The following is a 27,697-nucleotide window of genomic DNA, read 5'->3' on the forward strand; positions in this document are numbered from 1 at the left end:
ATTTTTTTCAAACAAAACCCAAAAAATTTAAGGGGAAGTGAAGTTTCGACCAAAAAAATTAGTTTGATGAAACTTTTCAACAATTTTCCAACCAGCTCAAGCAATCATCAGACAGCCAGCAAACAGAACCACTGGGCAGTCATTTTTACTATACATAATGGGGACAGAGGCAGGAGACTGTACTAGCTCCAGGTCTACACAGAAATATTCGATCATTGATCATCGATTCCACATTTCACCCCCCACTCCATGATACTCACGTTATTCCCAGAGGAAGATTAAAAGAATCCGCCCCCCCCCGCCCCCCCCCCCGCGCTGGATAAGCGAATTGGGCTCAAAGAAGGTCTTAAGAAGCAAAATGACTAGACAGGTTAAAGATAATAAGTGTGTGTGTGTGTGTAAACATACACACACACACACACACACACACACACATCCCAGGACAACGAAGCATGGGGAAACAGGTGATCCTGTAGACAAGAGCAAAGCCTCATCTGTGTTCAGCTCAGCCACGAAATGACTGCTAAAGCCTTCCTGCTAGCGGCCCTGGCTTCCCTCTTCCATCTGTGCTATAGAGCTTAACACAGACACATTCAGGAGAGCCTCCTCCCACCAGCTCCCCAGCCTCTGGAAGGGATTGTCTAACGGTGTTTCTAGTTTGTGAACTTTTTCTCCTTTCCCCAGTTGCTAAGCTAGAGGCAGAATCCTCTTCTCCAACTTCCTCGCAGGCTCCAGCGCTTGCTCTCCCTGCTCACTCCACCTGTGGAATTCCTCCTGACATGGGTGCAAGTTCTGCATGTAAGAAGAGCGCAGAATATGCAAGGGAGACCTGCAGCAGCGGTTGCAGAGAAGAACCATGCCCCACATCCAAAGATGGTCCACTGAGCTAACAAACAATCGAGGCACCAGCATACATATTAAACAACTCTGCCTGGGAAATGTTTGGGTCTGACACGGCTCCTGCTGAAGTCAATGGAAGTTTTGCAGTGGGCATCAGTGAAGCTAGGATCAGGCCCTTTACCTCTAACAACTGTCAGTGATACAAGTTGAGCGGTACGTGAACTACTGCAGATTAGCAGCATGGGCCCGGTTCAGAATGCCTCAGTACCTGCATCTGCAGTCATGTACTCGGGGTCACAAAGTGCTTTTACCTGGTTTCAGCGTATGGAAAATGGGGACTTCCCAGTGGCTTCTGTATTGCTACCAAATCTTGATCAAAGTTGGGGACCTCAAGGGGCCAACAGCTTTGATAACCACAACCCCACATGCTGCAGCCAGCAGCTTTCAGAGCCACGATCCTGAATGATGTGGTCTACGCTCTACTCCCACAGGTTACAAAGCCCTTCAGCTCTACTGCAGGTGAACTTCAAGGCAGAACTGACTTCTTATTTCTAAAAAGCATCCCCCACCCCAGGCTGTCAGGGACATAAACAAACAATGTCAGGGTATAACCAGAGGGTTAATTCTGCTGCCTTTACGCTGAGCAGTGCCTTCACTACACACAGTCCCACTGAAATCAAGTCTGGGTGGCATAAGCGATCCCAACGCAAAGTAAAATAGGTGATTATTTCTGTAATGTTCAATGTCGTGGAGTAAGTCATTATAAAATGTAAGTGGCTTCTTAGCTTGCACATCCCTCGGATAAAGGTGTGCCTTCCACGAGAAACGGTTTGGGACAGATGCTCAGGAGGCAGCGGCTTCTACACCCCAGCAAGAGGTCAGTTACTGGTCAAATCAATACATAAAGGTGGCACATTTTGGGTGGGAAGGAGGAGCGCAGAAGAGGTCAAAATCCAGAAATTTTTTCCCCCGAATCTAAAGTCTGCCACCTTGGAGTAGCACAGACACCCTGACAGGGTCACCCCATCACGATGATGATGCCTTGTGAAGCAAATAAGCAATTTGCCCAAGACAAAAATTAAATCTGGGAATGTTATAGGCAGGGCTGGCAGCACCACTTAAGGTCGTCTGACTCTTCCCATTGTAAGACCCTGTTTTCAGGTTGCTTGAAGTCTGGCAAACTTTAACCGTTTGGGCTGAAGTTGTCCATGTTGGGTATCTGCCTCAGAGTCAGTATTTCTGGAAAATTTAAGCCAGAACAGGCCAGCCGGTTCCACAAATGAGAAAAGGGAAAAACACGTTGTTTTGACCATATTACAAATTCTTGCAACCTTTTCTTTGAAAAGCCCCAAAACCCCCATACTTTGGAGTTGGGACTAGAACTTTGTCAGGCGGTGGCCTGTGTGTCAGGGATGTGCCTTTTGCCATCTCAGAGAAAATTCACTCAATTTTGACCAATATTTTGGGAAGAAAAAAAAAAAAAGATCACTCTGGGGTTGAGCAGGACTTCCCCTGCAACTGGAGCTCTGCTGTGGGCCATGCCAAATCCAGGCACCTAACAGAGAGCATTCCCCTCTAGGGCTGGCCCACACAGAGGATGACAACCTACTGCTGCTCTCAGTTACTCTGTTAGCTCAAGTGGCAGAAGTTGTAGGGTGGATCGAAAGGTTCCAGCCTTGCTAATGAACCGTGTAGGTGTTACTATGATGCTACATGATGGAATTTGTTTTTCCAGTTTGCTTTAAAGTACCTAGGAAATAAACACACAAAAAACTATTCTAAAAGAATATTAGGGTTTCAAAGTCCAGCATTCAAACGTTAGGATATGCCGAATTAAGGTTGTCTGTGTAACTTTAATTGGGTCTCCTTGTGTGTATACATTATCACAGTCTTTCATTTCATGATCACATACTTTTTCCACAGGACCCCTGTCTCATTCAGTGCACAGGCTGGACCTGCTCTGGGGATGAATCCTGGCTGGGCAGTAGGTTGTTGTTTGTAGGAGTCCCCGTTCATTTGTTGCAGAGGCTGGAAGGTTTGCAGCGAATGAGGCAGGGAATTACAGGAAGAAAAAGGAAATTCTCATGGTTCAGGCAGTCGAATGCTGCCCTGGAAAAATGGATTCTGTCCTTACCTCTGCCACAGAGTTCCTGTGTGATGCCAGGCAAGTCACTTAAACCAGACTTCTCACAGATGATCACCAGTTGTGTGTACCCTATTTTCTGGGTCCCTGATTTGAGACCCTGGGGTCTGATCTGCAGAAGTGCTGAGCAGTCACAGCTGGAACTGAAGTCAACACGAGCTGTGCTTTGAACATATGCAGTGCTATGTAATCTCAAGTAGAGCACCCAAAATAAGTGGACACTTTTAACCTTAATCTTTCTATGCCTCAATTTCCCATAATCAAAATGGGATTTGCTACCCACCCTCCTCACCTCACAGGGGCGTTCATTACTATATGTGAAACATGGAGATCCTTTAGTGAAAAGCCCATGAGGAAATTAATTCTGTCTTCAGAGCAAGGTTTGACTAGTGTGTAGTAAGGCATAAGGCAAGGGACCAAACACTGAATAAAAACAAAATATTGAATAGGTGCTCATTAAGTGAACACCATCCATCCTGTGCACTGAATGAGGGAAGAGTTCTGTGGAAAAAACTAGTATGTTACCATGCAACTGTGGACTATCATAATGCATATGCACAAGGGGTCAAATTAAGGTTAAACACGCAGCCTCAATTCTGACATTTCCCAACCTGAGAGCTTGACTTTGTAACCTTAACAATGTTCTTTTAATGTAGACTGATCCAAGGATGGTCCCATGAAACCAAGGCTAGACTGCTTCCCTGTGGATCCTGCAGTCTCAGGACAATGCTGGAAGAACACAAATACAATCTCCAATCTTTGTGTGCCACTAGTATGTATACCTTGCTGTGACCAATTCACTTCAAAACACAACTGGCCAATAGCAGAGCATTCTGAATCAGTCTGTTGCTGGTCACTTGGCAAGAGGCCATCGGTGCTGTCAAATGAGGGAATGCCCTGGAGAATACACAGACACACACCCACTGCAGGCAGCCAAATATCTCCCTGAATTAGTAACTGGTAAAAGGGTTCCTGACGTCAGACTCCACATGCTTCTATCACCTTTCCCAGTAAATTATATCAAAGGGATATCATCCATCTTAAGTCCTGCCGTTCTGCTCAGGTTCTCTACTTATTGAGAGGTAACGATATAGAAAGGTTAGAAATGGACCAGAGTCAGGACTCCTGGGTTGTATGACCAGATACTTGGGCCAACTAGCTTAAACATTCTGGGCCTCAGTTTCACCATCTGAAAAATACTAATACTACCTAGTGCTTATATGGAAGTTTTCATGTTTCTACTGCTTCAAATACACCAAACAATGGAGATACTCCAGATTTGCAATGTTGCCATAGCACAATTTGACCCAATATCCAAAAAATCCACTCAAACTCCATGAAGTATATATTATTCCCCTTTTACAGATGGGGAAAATGAGTCAGACAAAGTGACCTGCCTAACATCACAGAGGAAATCAGTGTCAGAGCTGGGACCATAATCTAGGAGTTCTTGGCTCCATGTCCTGAGTTCAAATTACAAGATGTCACCCACATTAGCTAGCATTTTCAAAGCGCTTTGAGACCTTCAACGAAGGGAACAGAGGTCTTATTGCCTTCCTAATTTTGGATTTGGATATCCTAGTTTTTCATTGTTCTAACCCAATGCATCCCTGGAGCAGGAACCCCAGTGGAGAGGCTAGAGATGCAGACCGTTAAGGGAGTGTTTGGGGTGTACACTCCTGCTGATCAATACAGAAAACAAACATGAAAGGAAACAAAAACCAAAGGAAACAGATTTTGTTGGTCTATCCTGCCATGCGCCCAGCCCTCAAACATGCTAGGATGGGAGAGACAGGCTGCAATACAAAGCGCAGGTGTGAGCTACCAAACAGCTGCACTTCACTTTGAAATCAGGAGGGAGAGTCCCAGCAAAGCAGCAGTAGGGGCCACAGCTCTGCTAGGTTTCATGATCTGCTAATTGCTTCCTCTGATCATCCCATTTCTTTCTTTTGCCTCTGATTTTTGGGCAGGAGAGAGGGAGGGGGAGGACACAAAGACAGTCACTGGATTTTTCTTTGGTTTCATTTTTTGATGGAAACAAGCTGTCGGCTCTCGTTTTTAAGCCCCCATCTCACCCCCGCACTAATAAATCTCCAGGACCATCCGTCACCTTGGCACAGACTTCTCTCCTGAGAGGAAATGGGCTCTCTCTCTTCATTAGCAGCTGTGTCTACCAACCATAGCACGGACTCATTTCAAACCCCCTCTGATGGACGGGGAGGCTTAGAAGAGCACATAGCGCCATCTCAAGAGAGGGCGGTAGGAGGAGAGAGAGCAAGGATCTACTAATTAGACAGGGCAACAAACAGCAAAAGTTAGAAAGAATTAATACCTGGCCCCAAAATATTAATCAAAATCATCTGAAAAAGGGTCAACATGCTTAAAAGGTAGGTGTACACACCCCCTGTGTGACTGTGCACAGAGCTCATCAGGGTAGCATCTTTAAGACCCAGCATCTCTTTGCAATATGAATATTGTAATGGTCTGTCTTCTCTAGCTTACCTGCCACTGCCAGGCATACTAGACAGAGCTTGTTTTGTATTGTATAGTTGCAGGACAGTCGGGTACCTTGCTTCCCAACCCCTATTTGGTGTGCCTGGGTCATGCAAAGCTTTGAGGGAGACACCAACGCAACAAGGGTACAGATGAAGCAGCATGTGCCGCGTTGTTTGGGCATTCCAGGTATCAAGAGACCTCTGCTACCATTGAACGACGGAGGTCAATTAGCTTGGCTCTGTGCCAAGGCAGGAGGTATGGCAGGGGTTGGGGGTTTGGTGATGCCACATTTTAACGCCAACCTGCACTAGGCATTTAATAGCATGTGGGAAGACGACTTTATGGAAAGCTCTAACTCTTTAGAGAAACAGGTCCTTTTTGATACACCTTGCTCCGCCCCCCCCCCCCCCCCCCCCCCAAAAAAAAAAAACTTACCACCCCACAGCTCTCACTCCGGGTCTCCCTCCTGTCCCAGCCCCTCAGCCATTCCCCGCTCCTTCGGTCTCTCCACTTCCTGCCCCCATCTACATCAGGATTTCAAAGCACAGTTTGCTAATTAGACACCAGATTCAGTTCTAAACCAGATCAGGTCTCTGATGTGTCCAGGACCAAAGGACATTCACAACTTTTTCTCGAGCCACACTTGGTCCAAGTTCTAAACTAGCTGCTGGGCGCAAGGGAGAAAGCTGTGTCTGAACCATGCTTTGAAGTGATTGTCTAGCTGTGCTTCCTCCTGCGCAGAGGAGCCTGCGGGGGCAACAGTGCTTTCTGCACTGCACAATGGTGGAAATCACTGGCTAAGCACCAGGAGCCAGAGTTTGCTGAAGGGCTAAACCAGCTTTTGACAGCTGCAGCCTCTTCTGCAGGCGCACAGAGAATATTTTCTTCATTTCAGTTTATTCACTTAGTTCAGTTCAGGGACTAATTCAAAGTTGAGAAACCAATTGGGAGTTGAAAAAGGAAGGAAACTTGTTTTCTTCTTCCAAACGATAAATAAATACTCAGTGCGAGAGGATGAGATCTACTACTTCTAAAATCTTGAAGAACAGAGTGACCAAAAAACAATCATTTCAATTCACTAACTACAGATAATACTTCCTTTGTTTAATAAATCAGTCAGTTTTAAATGCAAACCATGATTTGGCAAACTTACATTTTTCCTCTCTCATGTATCCAGCATATTTAAGGTTGTTTTATTTAACTAAAAAAAACAATTTGAAAATGCTGTTTTTGTGCATTTTCAATTGAATTCCAATTTCCATTCAAAAGCAGTTTGACACAAGTCATGAGTAAAAAATTAGAAATCGAGAAAAGAAGTGCATCCTTCACTAATTCCTAACATAAAAAAATGTTTAAACATTAACAATCTGAATAAGTGTATATTAAGCTATATAGCGGCCTAAACTAATGTGTACAGATATAGTGTATCCTTCTGGTTAGCAAAAAGTAGTACCAAATTATACCAACTAATGGGAATAAACTTTTCTTTAGGAAAATAACTAAAAGGTACGAATGAAAAACAAGACTCAAAGCGATGATTTAAATCCAAATTCCCAGCTTGCTGATTTAAATCATGATGAAAACCAGTGATTTAAGTCACTCTGATATAAGTCAATCCACCCTGCAGATAAACACGTTTCAAAATGCTTATTGTGGTTTACATCCACACCCCTGCTACGGAACCCCCATCTGTACTCTGCTGTGACATATAGCGGGAGAAGGAGGAAGATTAGCCTGGAATACAGGTTCTACTGAACATGGTTTAACTTCCACCTGTCTAGGGTAGCTTCCAATCCTACCATCGCTTTGCAAGCATTTAACTGTAGTCATGCAAGCAGCACACTGAAGTCAACAGAAGTACTTCACTGAAATAAAGTTACACGTTTGTATAACCAGTGCCATACAATGGACAGGTCTTTATATAAAACTTCCTCAAGCTCTAATGGTCCAACCCTACAAACCTTTGTTTATGTGAGTAGAGCCTGCATTGCTTTAGTTCCCAGTTTGAGAGAGATGTAAGAATAAAATGACCAAAATTATGTCAGACTAAAATCTGTTACTTTTGTAACCTTGCACCAGTCTGAAATGCCAGCCCTGTGTGCTCAAAGACTGGGCTTTTTAGTCAAGATCAAGTGTAGTATCGAGTAATCGAGACTGCCGGTCAGGGAAATAGCCTACTTCCTTCCCTGATGAACCAAGAGACGCACCCCACCCATACACTTATTCGCTACACCAATACTGACTTGGACTCTAAATACACGCTGCGTGGCGTACCCCTCATCACTTATTCACTGACGCTTTAAAAAACTCCCACACCCCAATCTGGGTCTATGCTGGTTATGTGCTATGTATGTATCTTGTAAACCTTGTAACCAATACTTGTAATCCTTCATAACTCAAGCCTGACCCCAGATGTACAGTACCTTCCCTCTTAACTTGTGTAAATTTGATTTTAAACATTAGCTTTAATAAAAATTTTAAATCTGTTCTTATCAGTTTAAACATCCTATGCCTTCTCCTCGAGGCCATACTTGACGAGCAAACACAGTGTTTCCATCACTAGCTTCCTGCAGTCCCATGATCCTCCAATGTACAGGCATTTAACCTCCTGAACCTGGGACTTAGGGTTTATGGTTTACAGCGCGGGCTAGGTGGTGTGCGCTACCTACACATGCATGTCTTCTCTTCGATATTAGTCTGTGTTCCTTTTTAAAAAGACGGTTTAAATGGTGCTTATCCAAAACAAACACAGGTTTGGAAAAGGGCCAGTGACAATAACTGTGCGAATCACTAAATAGTCCAATTCTTAGTGACAAGATTTCCTACTGCCCCCATGCACAGAACACACTCCCTCTTTTGGGAGGCCAAGCCACTGCCCTCTCCTCATTTACATCCCTTCTTCTATGATGCCCACAGTCAATAATAGTCACATATGTCTTTAACTCCCCCCTCCCCCACCCTTTTCTTTTTTTTACTTGTACATGGCTTATCTGAACCAGTAAACTGGGCCACCTCTGTGATCTCCAGGCTATTACCCTGCACCTGCCCCTCCTGGTCACGTCGCATCCAACAGAATTTGTCTCTAGTCAAATTTGCAGTGGTTTAACAAAAGGGATGATTTAAACCATTACCTGAACAAGTGAAAAGCAGCAGGGGAACGGAGTTTGATTTAAGCCAGGCTTTTGTCAATTTACGATGAACTCTGTTTTTAAAAAAAAAAAAAAAAAATCACACCTTTAGTCAAACCAGTGCACTTTGAATACAGACAAGGCCTTCGACTGTAAACTCTTTGGGGCAGAGACTAACTATTTGATATGAAAAGCTTTCTTTTTTTCTTTTTTTTTTTTTAACACCGGCCTAAGTCTCTAACAGGTTATTTTTCAAGTTTTGCCCATAACAGGCAGGGACTTTAAGATCTGTCTCCACTTGTCTTCTGCGCACTGCTCCCCATGCACCAAGAACTGGGATCTAACACTTACCACCTCCATTCCTGATGTACTTTTAAAGCCCTAACTCAGACAAACTCACTCCTGCCACCACTCCCTGAGTCTCTCCCAAATATAGTTTTACTTTTAGAAGAACAAACAAGGGGAATGAAATTCCCCTAAGAGGCCCAGGGCCCTCTCCTTCCTTGTAATGAAACCCTGTAATGGAATGCCCTGCACTCCAATTAGGAAGAAATGCTAATTTTCTCCAGTTGAGCACCCCCTATAGATGTATCTAATTTGTTTCAATGCTTTCATCTCTCCCCTCCACTGCGTTTTCATTTAAAGGTTATGATCTGTTTGTGCCCTTCATGCCGCGCCCTGACAAGACACCCCTATGAGAGGGCTACATGCCCCCTGCAACCTTTCTAACCCCCATCCTGAACAAAAACCAAAGCTCTTTTTTTTCACTGCCTCTTTAAGAAGTGCCGAGAGGGGAGGGGGAGGTGGATGCGGGAAGAGGGAAGTCTGAATAAAATCATTTAAAAGTAAAACCTCTTGCCAGTTTGGATGCTGGTAATTTTTCTGGCAAGGTTAAGGTCTCTGCACTGTGAAATCTATCACAAGGGACGATGCTGAACTGGCTGGGAGAGTCAGCATTGAAGGGCCCTATTCCCATAGGTCTTTCCTACCTTAGATTGCTCCATGTATTACAGTGAGGCTGGCAACGTGACAAGCCCCTCTGCAAAGGGTTTCGCTGTATGGAATGGCTCAGGTGCTGGCTCTCTGAGTCGGGGTCAATTCAGGCCTCCAGCACCAGCCCCTGCTCTAAAAAGGGAAGGCACTGGGGTGCAGTGCCAACGCGGGGAGGCATCTGATTCAGAGCTTGCTTGCTGCTCCCATTTCGTCTGCCAGAGACAATTTAGGGACCTTCCGGGTCCTCTGCAAGACTCCTCCTTTCCCAGGCTTTCTGGAGGGAAGTCGGGGTGGATTTGACTGGGGCAGGGGAGTTTGTTTGGGAGCCTGGGGTGGTTCTTTTTGAGATCTGTGAATTGTGGTTGCACTGGAGTGTATCCTCACCCTCGGAGAGCTCTGAATGAGGCTACCATGATACTCCTATAACTGGTATAAGCTGAGGCAATCTTATCTCTGACCAGGGCAACAGACTCCCTAGTCTCAAATACATTGGTTAGTCTCTAAGGCGCCACAAGTCCTCCTTTTCTTTTTGCGGATACAGACTAACACGGCTGCTACTCCAGAAGACTCCCTAGAGCGAGACTCAGGGTATGCCTACACTACCCGCCAGATCGGTGGGCAGCAATCGACCCCCGAGCGCTCTCCCGTCAACTCCTGTACTCCAGCGCTGCGAGAGGCGCAGGCAGAGTCGACGGGGAAGCGGCAGCAGTCGACTCACCGCAATGAAGACACCACGGTGAGTACGTCTAAGTACATCGACTTCAGCTACGTTATTCACGTACCTGAAGTTGCGTAACTTAGATCGATCACCCCCACCCAGTGTAAACCAGGGCTCAGTGTTCGAGACACACAGAGACTCCGACTTTGGCCAAGAGAGCGACCACTGGTTCTTTAAGTGTTCAGTCCCTACCAGCACTTGCCCTTTTACTAGTGTTCTTCCCCGAATTCCCTCCAACTGATTGGGGCTTATGAGGACACCAAAGCCATACAGTGAGGTCGTTCCTTTGCAGAACAGTTCGACTAGCCCAGGGATTCGAACTCGCACTCTGCAACCTATGGAAGCCATGTGACGACGTTCATCCTGCTGCCCGAGAAAGGGAGTTCCACCCGACCCAGCTGCTCCATCGGTAGGTTCAACTGTGCAGCTAAACCCAAACACCCACTAACAAACTCCTGTTACACTACGACAGAGGCAACGTGGTCTAATGAATCCAGGACTGGAAGGCAGCAACTCCTCGGTTCTAATGCCAGCGCTGTGACTTACCTGCTTTGGCCAAGTGGTTTAGTAAGCTCTGTACAGCAAGGAGAACGACAGCCAACAAGCGCTGTAAGAACGTTCACTGTTATGAATGGGCACTTTGCTAATGCTGCCCATGATGGACAGAGCCATCTCAGCCATTTCCTGCCGCAGAAAGTGAATTTCATGTATCAGCTATATGCTACATTACAAACTATTTCCTCTTTATACCCCCTGCGCCTACGAAGACTTTTCCTAAGAGCCCCCGCTGGTGACATGAATCCCCACAACTCAGCTCTGCAGTCGCTCGCTGGAAAACGGGGAGTGGGCAAGAGACGCAAAGCTTTGCTCTTTGGAGACGCAGCCCATTCCCCCTCTTCCCCCCCTTCCTATCTGGTCCATGCGAACAAGCCCCGAGTGGGAAACAGCCTTCTGAAGGGGCCTGCCGTCTGGGCCAGCCGCCTTTCATCGAGAAGATGCCTCTTCCCGTTGGAAAATACAAGCATTGTGTGAAAATATTTTAATATATTCATGCACATTCCGATAGCTAGCCGGAGCGAGTGGGTCCCGGCATAGCTCCCCTCCCTGCCTTCCACATGATTTTCACAGGCGCCGATGCACTGGGAAGGCCACCTGTTTTCTCGCATGCCCGCTAGTATGTAAATGGTGGGAATATGCAGGCCAAGCGCTGCCGTTTTATTGTGCTGCCGAAAGATTTTACTAATTACTCGCCGAAACTCCAAAGCAGCGCGCCTGCTTTTTACAAAGCGAGAGAGCAGGGAAGGGGGGAGGGGAAAGGGGAAAAACCTAAAGGGAAAGAGGGGGAGAGAGAGAAAGAGAGGGAAAGAAACGGATGCATTTCAAAGTTTCTCCAGCAATTGGAGTGGGGGGGAAGAAAAGCTGGGCCCAATGTGAAATCACAGAGGTCAAAGGTGGGTCTCCCTCCCTTGTGAGAAAGTGGTGAATCAGGCCGGTTTATCAAACGATCATCTTCTTTTGAAACTGGGGGGCAGGGGCTGGGACAATTCTGCAGATGTGCTTGATGAGTTCGGGACAAAAATGGGCCTCTCCCCCCCCTCGCCCTCCTTTAAGGTCTCCCATCGGGGGTTGCTTCTCCCTCCACTGCCTCCAGGACCCTCCCCTCCCTTCTTCAGTGGTCAGCTGAGACCCCCACCCACTGATTGCCTTTGTATTCTTGGCCTTTGGACACACTGACAGGGTCCTTTATGAGACCCCAATCAAGACCCCCATGTCACAGGTACCTAGTAGAGATACCAGACCCTTTCAAATGAGGAACAACAAGGAAAATATGCTGGCCCATTGTCCCCGCGCGGCACTAAGGGAGATGAAAGGGGCTGGCTGCTCCCTCTCCACAGACCGCCTGCCAATCAACCCCAGTTATTAAGGTCACGATGTGGAAATTCTTTTGACCTACACCTAATCAAAGATGCACCAAGCCTTTTGAAACAATGTGGGGGGAGGTGGAAGCATTGGGGGACAGGGAATAGGGGCAGGCATTTTCCTCCCTCTGCTCCTGTAAATACAGCGGATCTTTCAAAAATATATATACATTGTGACAAGGTCAGGCCAGATGGCTAAAGGAGAGTAACAGAAGGCAGATATATAAGCCCCAGGCTAAGTAGGTCCCTTTTCCCTGGGTAAGGTAACAGGGAAGGTTCCAGAACAATCAGGAACCTTCTGGAGACAATTAAGATTGGCTGCAGGTGTTCTAATCAGCCTATCGAGAAGCTGCTAGAATCAATTAAGGCAGGCTAATCAGGGCACCTGGGTTTTAAAAAGGAGCTCACTTCAGTTTGTGGTGTGCGTGTGAGGAGCTGTGAGCAAGAGGCAATAGGCGCTGAGAGTGAGAACGCAGACTGTTGGAGGACTGAGGTGTACAAGCGTTATCAGACACCAGGAGGAAGGTCCTATGGTGAGGATAAAGAAGGTGTTGGGAGGAGGCCATGGGGAAGTAGCCCAGGGCGTTGTAGCTGTCGCACAGCTGTTCCAGGAGGCACTCTAGACAGCTGCATTCCACAGGGCCCTGGGCTGGAACCCGGAGTAGCGGGTGGACCCGGGTTCCCCCCAAATCCTCGTCAGACACAGGAGGAGTCGACCTGGACTGTGAATTCAGAAAAACAGCCAAGCTGAGGGCTGCTGGGAAGCTCCAAGGCGAGCAAATCCACCAATAAGCGCAAGAATCACCAAGGTAGAGCAGAAACTTTGTCACTATCTATCTATCTATCCATATATTCTAGCAGGAGTTCCACCCCCACTGCACTTGCGCTGGTGTGGGTCAGGAGTGGCTCTGCTGAAGTCAAAGGACTTATGCTGGCATAAACAAGAACAGAATCAGGGCCCACAAGGGTTAAACCAGAGTGCCAACAGACCAGTGTAAGGATGGACGCAGGCGTCTAGATTCCAAGCATTGAAGGCCCAAATCCTGCAAGGCGCTGGGCATCCCCCGTGCCCAAGGACCTGATTGCCTTTCACTGACCTAGCACTTTGCAGGGGCACTCAGCACCATGCGAAATGGAGCCCTGAATAAGTATAACAACAATTCTCTCTGAGCCTACGAGGCTGGAGGCCTCAAGGAAGGCGAGGACAGGGTTATGGTGGTACATGCAGCAATGGGATGAAGTTCTGCTTAAGATAAATATACGGAAACCTTTCTGAATGACGAGTGCTATCAATTCGGTAGAACTGTCGCCCAAGGGATGCGGCGGAAGCCCCGTCACTGGAGTCATCTATTAGACTGACTGAAGCATCTGAGTATGCAGCAGGAAACAATCACAAACTGGCAGAAAGTGAATTCCGGGCTTGGATGCACAGACTAACAGGTCTGTTCCAGCCCTCAGCTCGATGGTGCTTAGACTCGATGACAATAAAATCATCTACACTTAAGAGCTGTGTTACTCAGACAGTACTGGGCAATATACCACATGCTCTGAACATACTAGTCATACAAGTAACCAGGTATTACAGGTAACTTCAATCCAATCCACTCCGCATGCTTGAAACGTACACAGGAATTGCCAGCCCAGATCAGAGCAGGGGTAAGACAAAGGTTAAAAAACAAACCCAGAATGGACAATTACAGCGTTTCCTGGCTTCAGGGGAAAGCTTCTTTGAGTAGGTGATTTTGTATCTTGACAACGTGCCTCAAACGGGTTTTGTGCTGCAAATCACGGTGTTGAATGATATCCATCGTGCTAGCAAGCGAGACTCTCCACCCTTGAAGATCTTGCTTTCACATTGCATTTTTTTCCTTTGTGCCACCCAACCCTTCCCTCCCTCTGCCCCCCCATGCATGGAACGCTATCCCAAGCCACCACTCTTCCCACATTCAGGTCCCACCTCAAGACCCTCTTCTGTCACAACAGCTACAAGAAATCAGTCAAATATCTATTTTCAAAAATTCATAGCAATACAGCCATGAGCCTCCCACCACCCTGAATCTTTTTGCTATTACACTGGATCACTTTCCCCCACCCCGTGTCTGCTTTTAGACTGAACTAGTCTTCAGTGGGCAGTCCAGAGGATGACAGTCTACTACTGCTACCAGCTAATGGGGCGGGGAGGGAGGGGGGAAGAAGAGAACGGGTTGTTATATAAGATCTTAGGGCACCGACGGTACCTTCTTATGCATTTGTACACCACCTTGCACGTCTTTGGTTCTACCCTATTACAAGTAATTACTATCAAATTCTAAGCCGTATAGTTCTGAAGCTGAGATCTATGGAGAGCTGGCGCTGTCCCCGTTCCCAGCTGCTTCAACAAGTCTCCTCGGAGCGGGAAACGAGCAGAAGTCGGCCTAGCTGCCTCTCATTAAGTGGCCACCAGCACACAAAGAGGAGGAGAGAGGAAACAGGAATCACAAACAGGGACTGGAACCAGCAGCTGCTACCCACCCACTAGGAGCTACCAGCGAGAGAGGGGAACCATGCTGCATGTGCTGGGGTGACAAGGAGAAGAGGACCAGACTGCAGGGAAGCACGTGCAGGGCAGGGAGAGAGACCAGAACTGCTGGGAAAGGAAGGGGGAAGGAAGAGCAAAAGCAGACAGGGTGATTGGTGTTTTCCAGAAAGGATGCAACACTTCCCTGGTATCACTCAGCAATTGCTGAAGCTGCTGCAGGGAAGCTGCACGCTCACACACAGGGCAGCAAATGAGCAGGGTGGCATCCATGAGACATGGCCCACACTGTGACATAGGTGGGAGGAGCCCTTGCAGTAGAGATCAATTCAGCGCCTGAGCCAGGTCTTCACAGAGCTGTACCCGAACGGCCGAAAACTCCAGCTCTGCACGCTCCCTGCCCCAGATGAATCACAGACAAGGGGAGTATTAGTGATGGTCCTCCAACTCCATCTCCCAAGCACATGCACAGAGCAAGCTGGCAACTTTCACCTCCTTTTACTGTAAGCACAGTGCTGTATGCAAGAGCATCCGACCAGGTGACCTGGAACTGCAGGCTGAGAACCCACAGTACATGGGTTTCCCTAGCCATCCTGCCAGGTCAACACTTACAGATGGCATGTGGTGTGGCAGAGACAACCCTGGGGAGGGAAAGGTCTGATGGTCACGCAGACCCTCCTAAAGATCAGCATTTTAGACGCACAGAGAGGACCTGTTACTGCGTTGGAAAGTCATTGACTGGGCAGGCCTTACTGCTTTTGTGCTTTTAAACCAGCCAAATTGCCTGCAGAGCCCTGCGCCTGCTTCAGTGACAATCAACTCATGTGCCACCGCCACGTTGTACAGCCTCGCAGCACACACCCGCACTCCGTAACAGCACAGAACACAAAGGAAAGCTTCTTCCCTTTTAAAGGTCCCTTTGGTGGAGTCCCAGATATTTCTTCCCTTAACAGCCTGCCCCTACCACAATACCTTGCATGGCTACCACTGCCAGCAGAACACAGACCAGCCTCCAGCTCCCCTAGATTTTTATTTTTTACAAAGGAGACCAAGCTGCTAATTACGGGCATTGCGGCTTGACTTCCCACCTTGCGGCGAGAGCTCACATCCTCCACACAGCTCCCCAGGCCTTGCTGGGGAGGAAAGCGCTGGGAGTTGAACCTGGGTACAGGCATTTGCACCTGGGGCTCTCACACAGCGGCAGAGACCTAAACCAACTCTTTGAAAAAGAGGGGAGGGGAACAGACAACACACTCTTTAATTGTAGGAGTGAAACCCGCATCCTGCTGCACATCTACCTTTGCAGGTCTGTCTCCGATTCTCTTTGAACCTCTGGCACAGCTTGTCAGGTCGCTGCCCTCCCCAGAGGAAGATCAGAAAATACAGCAATGATTACGATTGTACACTCAGCTTGCAAGCAAGAGAGATAGCAGCCTTGCATGTGTCAGGCCATGAAAGAGCTGTGACTCTGAAGCCGCCCGAAAAACAAACCCTTAATTTAAATGTTAATGAAAGTGCTGTAGAGACATCAGAGGCTCGCGTTTCTCTGCAAGAAGCAGAATCGCCCGTACTAGAATTTATGGCCCCCCTCACCTCCTTTTCTGCTCCATCAGCCAGAGAAGTTAGGGGGGGAAAAAAAACAACTAATTTTAACATTAACTCCACACTTCCACCCTGGGATGCAACTGCTAAATTATCTGTCGGCAGGACCCTGATCAAAGGTGGAAAAACAAAGGCGCGCTGTACACCCAAGCAAAAGAAAATAGCAGCCAAGGTCCAGGAAAATTACCTTTTCTCCCCCTGGAAGTGTGAGCAGAGAAGACAAAGATCACAAACTGGAAACAGAAACTGGAAGACGTAGGACTGCCAGAGCCCTGGACTGTAATCAGTGCGGCACGAAAATATAAGACAGTCGCATTTTCTCCTTTCTTGTACTACTTTGTACATTATACAGCAAAGAGACTTCCCTCCAAGCTCTCAGAAACAGACTTCCCCCCCTTAAGCACCAAGGAAGAAACAAAAATACCCTCAATATAACACGCAACTGCACTGAATTAGAAATGGACGCATTGAATAAATTCAGCTAACTGCTTGATACAATGAAACCTATCCAAAACAGACACCTGATGTACTAATTTTTGCAACACTTGTAGTAGTAAATATTATAGTAGCACCCAACGGCTGCAACTGGTAAAACCTCGGCAGCTACAGGAAAGATGGCAGGATGGAGGCTATGAATTAAAAAGGGAAGGAAGGTAGCAAAATGCACAAACTGGCATCTGTAGGTGTGTGCGTGTGTAGGGGAAGGGGGAGAGGGAACTCATATGTATGTGTGTTCACTCAAGTGGAGAAAACAAAATAGGGAATCAATATCACACACTAATTAAGAAAATGGAAGAAGACTCGATCTCACCAAACCCTGAGCTATTCCTTCCAACAAAAGGTGAGCAGGGTCAGAGCACGCAGACCTGGGCTGGAGAGCACCATTTTAGCCCCTGGAGGGAGAAGCAGAGAAAGAAAACTAGCTGAGAGACCTCCTGCATTTTATTCCTAGGGAAAGAAGAACGTTGGGCAAGGTTCTTCTTCATCACAAGGCTTTCAAACGCGCATCGGGGCGCTCCACGGTCACTGCCTCACGGGCTCCAGCGCAAATCAGCACCATTCATTCGATGTTTTACGACCTGCCGACTCTGGAAACCCACCCAGGGGTCATAGAATCATAGAATATCAGGGTTGGAAGGGACCTCAGGAGGTCATCTAGTCCAACCCCCTGCTCAAAGCAGGACCAATCCCCAATTAAATCATCCCAGCCAGGGCTTTGTCAAGCCTGACCTTAAAAACTTCTAAGGAACGAGATTCTACCACTTCTCTAGGTAACGCATTCCAGTGTTTCACCACCCTCCTAGTGAAAAAGATTTTCCTAATATCCAACCTAAACCTCCCCCACTGCAACTTGAGACCATTACTCCTTGTCCTGTCCTCTTCTACCACTGAGAATAGTCTAGAACCATCCTCTCTGGAACCACCTCTCAGGTAGTTGAAAGCAGCTATCAAATCCCCCCTCATTCTTCTCTTCTGCAGACTAAACAATCCCAGTTCCCTCAGCCTCTCCTCATAAGTCATGTGTTCCAGACCCCTAATCATTTTTGTTGCCCTTCGCTGGATTCTCTCCAATTTATCCACATCCTTCTTGTAGTGTGGGGCCCAAAACTGGATACAGTACTCCAGATGAGGCCTCACCAATGTTGAATAGAGGGGGACGATCACGTCCCTTGACCTGCTCGCTATGCCCCTACTTATACATCCCAAAATGCCATTGGCCTTCTTGGCAACAAGGGCACACTGCTGACTCATATCCAGCTTCTCGTCCACTGTCACCCCTAGGTCCTTTTCCGCAGAACTGCTGCCTAGCCATTCGGTCCCTAGTCTGTAGCTGTGCATTGGGTTCTTCCGTCCTAAGTGCAGGACCCTGCACTTCTCCTTATTGAGCCTCATCAGATTTCTTTTGGCCCAATCCTCCAATTTGTCTAGGTCCCTCTGTATCCTATCCCTGCCCTCCAGCGTATCTACCACTCCTCCCAGTTTAGGGTCGGACAGTCAGACGGGGTTCTTCCTGCAGGCTACATTCTCCTCACAGTTCCATCTATGCAACTCCACGACATCCTGCCAGGTGACGCATGGGCAGCCAAGAGCACCTCTTCCTACAGTCCCTGACTCTGCTCACTATTCTAACGGTGGTGCACGAGCCAGCATGAAATCCAGGCCCCTCTCCCACCACCGGTTTGGCTCTGCTGAGTGAGCAGTAGGAAACAGTGACCAAAAAATATTACCAAAGTCAGCAGATCTGATTCTGATACACGGAGAGAGAAATCTGCTGAGGAAGGTGGTGCCATTTTTCCAGAGTCACTAGTCACAGGAGACAGGTTTCAGAGTAACAGCCGTGTTAGTCTGTATTCGCAAAAAGAAAAGGAGTACTTGTGGTACCTTAGAGACTAACCAATTTATTTGAGCATAAGCTTTCGTGAGTGACAGCTCACTTCATCGGATGCATACTGTGGAAACTGCAGAAGACATTATATACACAGAGACCATGAAACAATACCTCCTCCCACCCCACCCTCCTGCTGGTAATAGCTTATCTAAAATGATCACTCTCCTTACAATGTGTATGATAATCAAGGGTGAGAAAACCTGGATTTGTCCTGGAAATGGCCCAACTTGATTATCATACACATTGTAAGGAGAGGTTTCAGAGTAACAGCCGTGTTAGTCTGTATTCGCAAAAAGAAAAGGAGTACTTGTGGCACCTTAGAGACTAACCAATTTATTTGAGCATGAGCTTTCGTGAGCTACAGCTCACTTCATCAGATGCATACCGTGGATAATAATACCGTTCTTATTGTAAGGAGAGTGATCACTTTAGATAAAAGAAAAGGAGTACTTGTGGCACCTTAGAGACTAACCAATTTATTTGAGCATGAGCTTTCGTGAGCTACAGCTTATGCTCAAATAAATTGGTTAGTCTCTAAGGTGCCACAAGTACTCCTTTTCATTTTGCGAATACAGATTAACACGGCTGTTACTCTGAAACCTGTCACTTTAGATAAGCTATTAACAGCAGGAGAGTGGGGTGGGAGGAGGTATCGTTTCATGGTCTCTGTGTATATAATGTCTTCTGCAGTTTCCACAGTATGCATCCGATGAAGTGAGCTGTAGCTCACGAAAGCTTATGCTCAAATAAATTGGTTAGTCTCTAAGGTGCCACAAGTCCTCCTTTTCTAGTCACAGGAGAATGCACCTTAAGAGCAGTTCCTCAGCTGTTGGGAATCGTCAGAATAGCTCCATTGATTTACACCAGGTTAATTGAGAAGCTTTGGGATACCAAAAGAATAGATCACTTCAGACAAGCTTCCAGCTGAGGCGGAGTCAAGTGGGATTAATAGATCCAAGCAAAAATTAAATGATGAATAAATTAAGGAGCTATTAGCCAGGTGCCCAAACGCAAACAGGGAACAGCACCTTATAAATATGCCAATACAAGGAGTAAACTTTAGAAGAACTTGGCTTAGTTGAATGGCCTTTGGGAAGTCAGGAGAGAGCATCACTGCACACGTTTGGCTCTGGGGCGCACGTGCGTATCCATCCATCCAACCCTGACACAAACTTAACAGTGTATCAGACAGAGATGGCAGAGCTGTCAAATCATTCAAGTCACAAAGGGCCTACTGCTGCATCTACCCTTACCTGAGGTCAGAGCTCACCTCAGTAAAAAACACGCACACATGCTGGCTACAAATTTCCAATACATGTACATTACACAATTCCTCCACTTATCAGCTCAGCCCAAACTTCTGCCCTTTTCCCTCTGGTTTCTTGTCCTGCTTTAAACCATCAACCCTTGCAGGAGAAACACCGGATCCAGAACATAGGTCTTGGCAGGTAAATTAAAAGAAGAACAAACTTCCAGCTGTTTTGTCTTTAAATTTAGACAGTCATTCATGTCTTGCTAGGCTTTGCCATGGTTCCAGAGCTCTCTGATCTCACTGATTAATTAGAGTCATATACCATACAAATCATATGAACAGTTTTTAATGTTATGCAAAGCTTTTCAGTTTCCCTTTATATTCAGGGAAGCTTTTCCTGTCATTCCATACATATATATTTTGTGGAGAGAAAGAGATGGCATTTTAAAAGGAGAAAAAAAACTTGTCAGCCAGATTTTTCCTTACAAGATTAATAAGCTACACATTATGACCCTGACTGTGATATCCAAACGTTGGCAAATTCCTACCTCCAGTGGGTTGTTCAGCCTGATTGCAGTCTACGGGATCAGGCTATTTTACTCCACAGAAATTCTGCCAGGCACCCATTACAAATCATACATAATTATTCCAAGTAATGTGAAGTTTAAATAAAAAAATCTGCAAGAAAATGTTTCACACTCCAGAACCAATGCTAAAGCCTTAGATATATTCCTGACTTCTCTTTGGGATGTATATTTACCCCAGCGCAGCATGAGGATAGGTACTATCAGGCAGCCAGAATTTTAAACAAGGGTGGATCAGTTCCACCCAAAGTTTTGCACCTGCCTTAGCCTGCAAGCACAGAACTGCACCTGACGCGTTGGAGGCATTTTTGAAAATTCGGCTGTACCTGTGTAATCATTCGTGTGTTTGTTAAGTGCCAGCATGCTTGGAGGTGACAACAGAGGACAATTGTCCCTGGCCCAAACTGTTTACAATCTAGAAGGCAAACACTGAAGGAAAGGAAGGAGTTGGTTTGGATAAAAGGGGATTTGAAACCTGGTACTTCTTAGGAAGTAAGTGCCAAAGGATTTCTGAATCACTGAGAATAAAGTTGAATTCTTTTCAGAGTCCACTCCCTCCTTTCCCAGTTTACAAGCCTCTCCATCATATAAAAAGGACTGAGCTGCCGTGAGGGTCTCCTCAAAAAGGTGCACAGAGACAGCATGACACTAGTGCAAACCCTGTGTGTCCGAAGCCATAAACACCAGGCACTGACACTCCAGTTTCTCCATAAACTTAGCCCAAAATCGAACGGTGCACAGAGATCGCTTCTCTTTTTTGGCTTCCCTCACCTCTGGGAGACGTGAAGCATGAAGGTGCAGCTATTCCACTGGAAACCCTAGAGGCTTGGATTCACTTTGCAAATTTGAATCGGTCCATTTCATGCAGACTGGGACTGGTCCCCAAACACAAATCAGTCACCACAGTAATCAGCGTTAAACGAAAAATGTAACACGCACATTACAGAGTTCAAAAGGCAAATGAATTTGCAGTAAGTTATGAGCAGCTAGGGAGAGGGGTTTAGAGTGGAAGCACCTTTGCAACCTTAACTGCAGTGTTAGCTATCATAGCGGAGAGCCAGCTTTTGGAAGCCCTCAAAGCTGCAGACCAGTGGGGCTCCCACCTTATGGGACACCCTCAAATTCTTCCCCAAAGTCCCAAAGGTGCCACATTACTGTGTGATCTACTGCTCTCAGGGCACTGATCAGCAGAGATACTGCCTGTACTGAATGCAAGAGGAGAGATTATGCAGAGAAAGTGAGGGAGAGGAGACCAAAGGTGATGGGATGCAATTCTTTTACCCCATATAACTTTGTTAGGGAGCTCCACAATTGTGAAGCTGGTCTTACCACTAGAATGTGTGTGTATTGAATGACAACGAAGAAGTCACGCAGCTGAACATATGGTTCCACGTGCATCAAAAAGAAGAGGGTTACCCAAATAGATCAAAGTTTTGACACCCACACCCCCGACAGAACAGGTGCAAAACTTGCATGGGGAGCAGTCACAGTAAACTGCATGCAGTTAACAGGTGCATGATTTAATAAAATCACCAGAAATGACATACTATAGGTGTACGATGCTCACTCGAGAATACGGGGACAACCTGTTAAACATAGCATGACTATATTCCCCTATAAAGTCTCTTTAAACGAAAACTAATTGCTGGAATGATTGTTTTGTTTCTGCTATTTACAGAGCAAGGATTTGGGAACTTGTTCAGACTTCCTAAATAAATACACCTTTTTTTTTTTTCTTAAAAGGTGCTTAATTGATATCCCTGAAGACCAAAGTCCTCTTTGCCCACCGAGCAGAGCTAGCCCAGGCAGCACGAGCATAATGTAACCCACAATGTGCAGCAAGCGTGCTTCTGCCCAGTTCTGGGAGGACCCTCTCCAGGCCTAGGAAGGCGAGGAAACCTCCATAGCCCATTTAATCTTCCCTGCTAAAGTTGCCAACAAGGGAGCCAGGAGGTGCCAGCTGTGATAGTGGGGTTTGGGGTGTGGACCTCCATTCGCTGGCAAGTTGCCTAGAAGCCCACCCCACCCGCTCTTCAGGCAGGCCACCCGCTTGCCACCAGAAGGCTAGAACTTCGAATTGCTACCTGCTGAGGATGGATTTGAATTGCTGTCCTCCAAGGGAGTTCAGTATAACGAGGGAGCCTTTTCACCTCACGCTCAATGACACAGGGAAGAAGTTATGGGGAGCAAAGTGCAGCAGTGAGACGCAGAGGCCATTCACACCATCGACTCGAGAATCTGCTTTTCTTTGCTGCTTCCTATTTACTCTACGAATGGTGCTTTTGAGGCCATTTCCCCAGCTCCAGGGTGCTAGCACATTCCAAATCGAGGGCCTAATCCAGCTCCCCGGGACAATTCGTGTGAGCAGCACCAGCAGGACCTGTAACATTCCTTTGCTCCCCACAGATGGGACTAACTTCCTGCCCGATCCAGTTCCACTTAAGGACACCACTTTTCCTATAGAGCTCATCAGTAGCCGTTCACACAGCTAACTCCACCTCCCCAGTACAGCACCACTATGGAAAGCACACCCTGAAGCTACCGTACAGGGAGGGATCTCGATTTATGTTTCTAGGAGGTTCCAAACTAGCATCTCAGGAGAGGACGTAGAACCCCTGAATGCCCTTTATCAGACCACGTGCAGTTCTCCTAGGGAGCAAAGAAAACTCATTGCTGCAGAGAACTTAGACGTAAAGAAACACTTTTATACACTAAAAGAAAAGGAGGACTTGTGGCACCTTAGAGACTAACCAATTTAATTGAGCATAAGCTTTCGTGAGCTACAGCTCACGTCATCAGATGCATACTGTTAGCTTGGGTCTGTCCTCAGTGGTTCCCAATCTAGGGTCGCCGCTGACCAAATAAATTGGTTGGTCTCTAAGGTGCCACAAGTATTCCCTTTCTTTTTGCGAATACAGACTAACACGGCTGTTACTCTGAAACTTTTATACACTGCGCACCCACCTCGTAACTCAAGCTTTCCTTATTTCAAGTGGGCTGCACTGTCGAGTAGACAGGGCCCAAAGTTTAGATTTTTATTTTTTAAATACAAAAAAAGAGTGGGTGCACTTACAAATTGCAATGGCGGGGAAATGATTACGTGAGCTATATACAGATAATCCCAGCAATTGACCCTCACCCCATGCTGCAGAAGAAGGTGAAAAACCCTTAAGGTCACTGACAATCCGACCAGGGGGAAATTCCTTCCTGATCCCACATAGGGTGATCAGCTAGACCCTGAGCATGTGAGTAACAACCAGCCAGGAAAGCACATGGACAAGAGAACGCTCGGGGCCACCCTGTCCAGCAGCCCATCGCCAGCTGTGACCATCCATCTTTGATGCTTCAGAGGAAGGAGACCAAAAGAACTAGGATACAGAAAAGCAAGATGGGAAACTGAAGTGCTGACTGATGGTGGTTATTAAAGAATCCATGGTGCTTTTCCAAACGGTTGGGGTTTTAACTCATGTGTCCTGGCCAACTTCCAATTTAAGAAATTGGATTCTGTCTGAATGCCCTTGCAGTTTCAAGTTGATTTGGTGGCATTCTTCGCTTCCTGTCCTAGCTGTTGTGCACGCTTGCTTCACGTGGTTAAAAAGCTTCTGTGTTCCACCACAGAGAGAGGCCTGGCTGCACTTCAGTGCCTGCTGCCCGACACAGAGGGCCAGATTCTGATCTTGCATCGGTTGAACACCGGGGTAGCTGCTGACTTCTGTGGAGGAGCTCCTGATTTCACTCAGCCTGGGAGAGGGGAGAATTAGGCAAAGAATGTGCAGAATCTGGGATGAAGTGGAAGGTGCCAGTGATATTATGCTTAAACCAACGACTCCTCTGGCTGATGAACGGCACTACCCAAGTTCTATCCTGAGTTCTCCCTACCCTCTTCAGCCCAACAATGCACACTCTTTAGACCAGGTGTGCTGGGCATGTAAAGCAGGGAAGTGCAGGATCCCAACGGCTCAGGCAGGGACAACAAGCCCCCCAAACAGCTGGCCTGGCTAGAGATCAGAGACGATTTTGGATACATGCTCGTTAAACAGCAAACAATAAGTTTATTAGTGAAAATCCATCTCCCCTGCCCCTTGCCCCCTGCTCCTGCTCCCCCACTCCCGTACCCTCCTGCCTGCCCCTGCTCTGATCCCCTCTCTTCTAGGATGGCAGCGATTTGTTCTTAAAAGCGACAGGTTTATAGGTTAGCCGACACCTTCACTCTGTGGAATTTTAATTAACTTCTCCCATCGTCAATGTGTTAAGGAGCGGGGTTTCCATTATGCGGGGTCAGCAGTGTGTTTCGGGCCCTGCTATATCAGCCGTCAAATTGAAGAATTAATGACGTGGCTAATCGGCTCTAATTCTTAAAAAAAAAAAAAAAAATGGAGGGGCAGCGAGAGGGGAGGTGGGCGGGATTCGCGGTCTCATGAAACGAGCGAGTGATCCGAGCCCACTCCTTTGCGGGGTAGCTGCTCTGCAGCCGCCCATTTGTCACCCAGCGGGGGGAGAACGACGCTAGGTAAATATTGTGACAGAGAGTGTGCACGAGTGTGTGCACACCGGAGAGAGGAGACAGTGTCCTGACTAGAGGCCAGCTCCACAGGTCATCACTTAGCACGCTGCAGAGCTCTTCCCAGCCACGGCAGAAGGACCAACAGATGCCGGCTGAAGGGAAAACCCACCCAGGCCCCAGCCAAGAGACTGGAGGCCAACACGGGGACCTTGGTCACCACTGATACGACAGTGGATGGCTCAGAGAGCGGCCTGCACACACACGCACTCAAAGCGTCATGGAACTAGGCACAGGCGAAGCTCACTTGGGCTGGAGGTTCAGCTCCGTCACCCCGCAAGACACACCACGTGTAAAATGGATGGGGAGCTGCAAAACTGGCTTGGAAACCTAATGAGGACAAGTTCTCATGGGAAATTCCTGGCATTGGGCTGGCTTAAAATTCATCCCATTGAAACTCAGGGATGGCAGAGCCCAACGGAGCATCGTAGGGTGCAGTGTCCATTGCGATGGGGACGCTGGGAACACATGGGATAGAGCTCAGTGCACAACATGGTCCATAGTCTGCAGAGTAATTTGAGATGATTTAGGTCTATAGACACCATCCGGGCATTATTAGCAGCTCTATCCGGTCCCTCCTGGGGCCAGAAAAGGAGGCAGGTTTCCTGCAGGAGGGACGACATCAAGGCCAACTCAACAGCACATACACGTGGCAGTTCACTGCCAGTCCAGTATGAAGATTCATGGGACACAGGTTCAGTTTCTCTGAGTCTATCATCATTTCACCTTCTCTGAAATGGGAGGCGCAGAGTCTTTGATCAGTAGATTGGAAGAGGCTGCAGCTTCTACACTCGTTGCTGTACACAACACCTTGACATCCTCTGCTGAACAGTGACAATCCTAAGTCCTCAACTGCATGCTCAGGAGCGGGGTTAAGTTCAGAAGAGTAGCTGGAAAACAGCATCTTCGCATTCCATTTCCTTTCCATTAACGACCTTCCCTCTCCAATTTGCTCCATTCCCAAGCCAACTGAGCCCACCCTAACCACTGGCCCCACAGGCCCAGCCTGACCTCAGGAGTCAGGAGGACCCCTTTCTGCTTCGCTCATCAGCAGACAAGAGGCTGGAGTCAGAGCTGAGCAGGCAGCCTCAGCAGTGCAGGACACAAAATAGGATCTGTCTTGTTTCTACACAGTTCCAGCTGGGCTGAGAGGAGGAAAACGCAAGCCCTGCGTGTAAAGCTGAGCAGCCGTCACTCAGCAAGTGAACAAAGGGAGCAGATGGGGATGGAACACAAAGAGGCCATTTCTACACGGTCACTTTCAAGACTGGGACCACATGGCTCTGGTGGGAGGTGACCTGAGCACACTCCCCTAAGACTTCTGCCCCCGTGGAGGGCTACAGTGATTCGAACTCGGCCTACTCCCTCCCCATCTGCCTCCACCCCATCAAGTTCCTAGACAACCGCACCACTATCTTGGATATATTTGCAAATCCAGAGTACCAGGGGATGGGGAGTCGGGGGGGAGGGGTGGAGGGGAGAGAAGTTAAGCAGAACCTGTTCAAATGACTAATAAAGGTCTTGATTACCTTAATAATGGACTAATGGCGATGGACCAGACCCGGTCCTCAGTCTGCACCGTGTGTAAACAATGCCCAGCTCTGCCAGAGGACAGGGACCAAACCTAGAGAGACAGAGAGGTGCTACGTCAGGGCACCCAGAAGCAAGCAGGGAAGGGTTCAGGTGTCCAAGCCTGTGTGTGAAGAGACCCCCTCCCCCCCCCCCCGATCATTCTGAATGAACTCTCAATAATACAATTGCACCAGCAGGAAAAGCACAGGCCTAAACTGTGTCCCCAGACGACTTTATTGCCAGACTCTGATCCTCTCACAGCCCCAGTGCAGCCGAGCATCAGCTCCACTCCACGGAACAGCCGAAGTTAGGCTGCAAGCTCCTCAGGGCAGGGACCTGTTACTACAGAGCGTGCAGTGCAGAGCTTCCAGAGCAACCAGATCAGGGTATGTTCAAATACCCCTTTGTTTTCCTGGGGAGCGGTGGGGTGGGCGCATCCCCTGCTTCTGAAACATAACTGAGGATTTCCATTTGTACTAGCTTGGAAATTAACTGCAAGCTTGTTTCACTTGTGCTCCTGGATAGACCCATCTCCGTACGCCCGGCTTTTTAAGGCCACCCCCTAGGTATCTTCAAACAATAGACATGCAGAGAGGGCAAGGCCCTTGACCTCCAGCAGCCTGGAAGAATCCCATCCCCTCCCCCAGTACTACCAACACACGCTCCCCTTACACTGACTCACCCTTGCCATCGGGCTTTCAGACCACCGCACCCCTTGCCTTCCCTACAGATGAACCAGTTGGAGCAAAGTGTGGGGTTCTGCCAGAGCCCACCCTGATCCCTAAGCCCCATCCCCCTCCTCAGCTTGGATGGATCTCCAGACTCTAGTCCATAGCTCCCTTTTTCTCCCCATGCCCAACGTTTCACTTAAAGACTTCAAAGCTGGGGGTGCCGTGTTTGTTTGTTTGTTGATAATGCCCAGAATTGCAGGCTATTCCCGTCAGCAGGGAATTTAGCACCTAGTGTCAGCAAAAGGAGCAGAAAA

At 47.5% G+C, this 27,697-nt stretch overlaps 1 protein-coding gene across 3 annotated transcripts in view; it reads right to left on the reverse strand.

Annotated features, from left to right (window-relative positions):
• The window catches only part of FBXW4 (F-box and WD repeat domain containing 4), a 93,099-nt gene that overhangs the window by 39,983 nt on the left and 25,419 nt on the right, over window positions 1-27,697 (reverse strand). For 2 of the 3 annotated variants that reach the window (XM_077823323.1, XM_077823325.1), the window contains one exon: window positions 26,670-26,764. In XM_077823323.1, coding sequence (XP_077679449.1) covers window positions 26,670-26,764 — 95 coding nt within the window. Of the gene's footprint in view, window positions 1-24,701; window positions 26,031-26,669; window positions 26,765-27,697 lie in introns of those variants that run through there. The other variant, XM_077823324.1, reaches the window with a different exon arrangement.

The sequence above is a fragment of the Eretmochelys imbricata genome, chromosome 7 (assembly GCF_965152235.1).
Source record: "Eretmochelys imbricata isolate rEreImb1 chromosome 7, rEreImb1.hap1, whole genome shotgun sequence".
NCBI lineage: Eukaryota > Metazoa > Chordata > Testudines > Cheloniidae > Eretmochelys > Eretmochelys imbricata.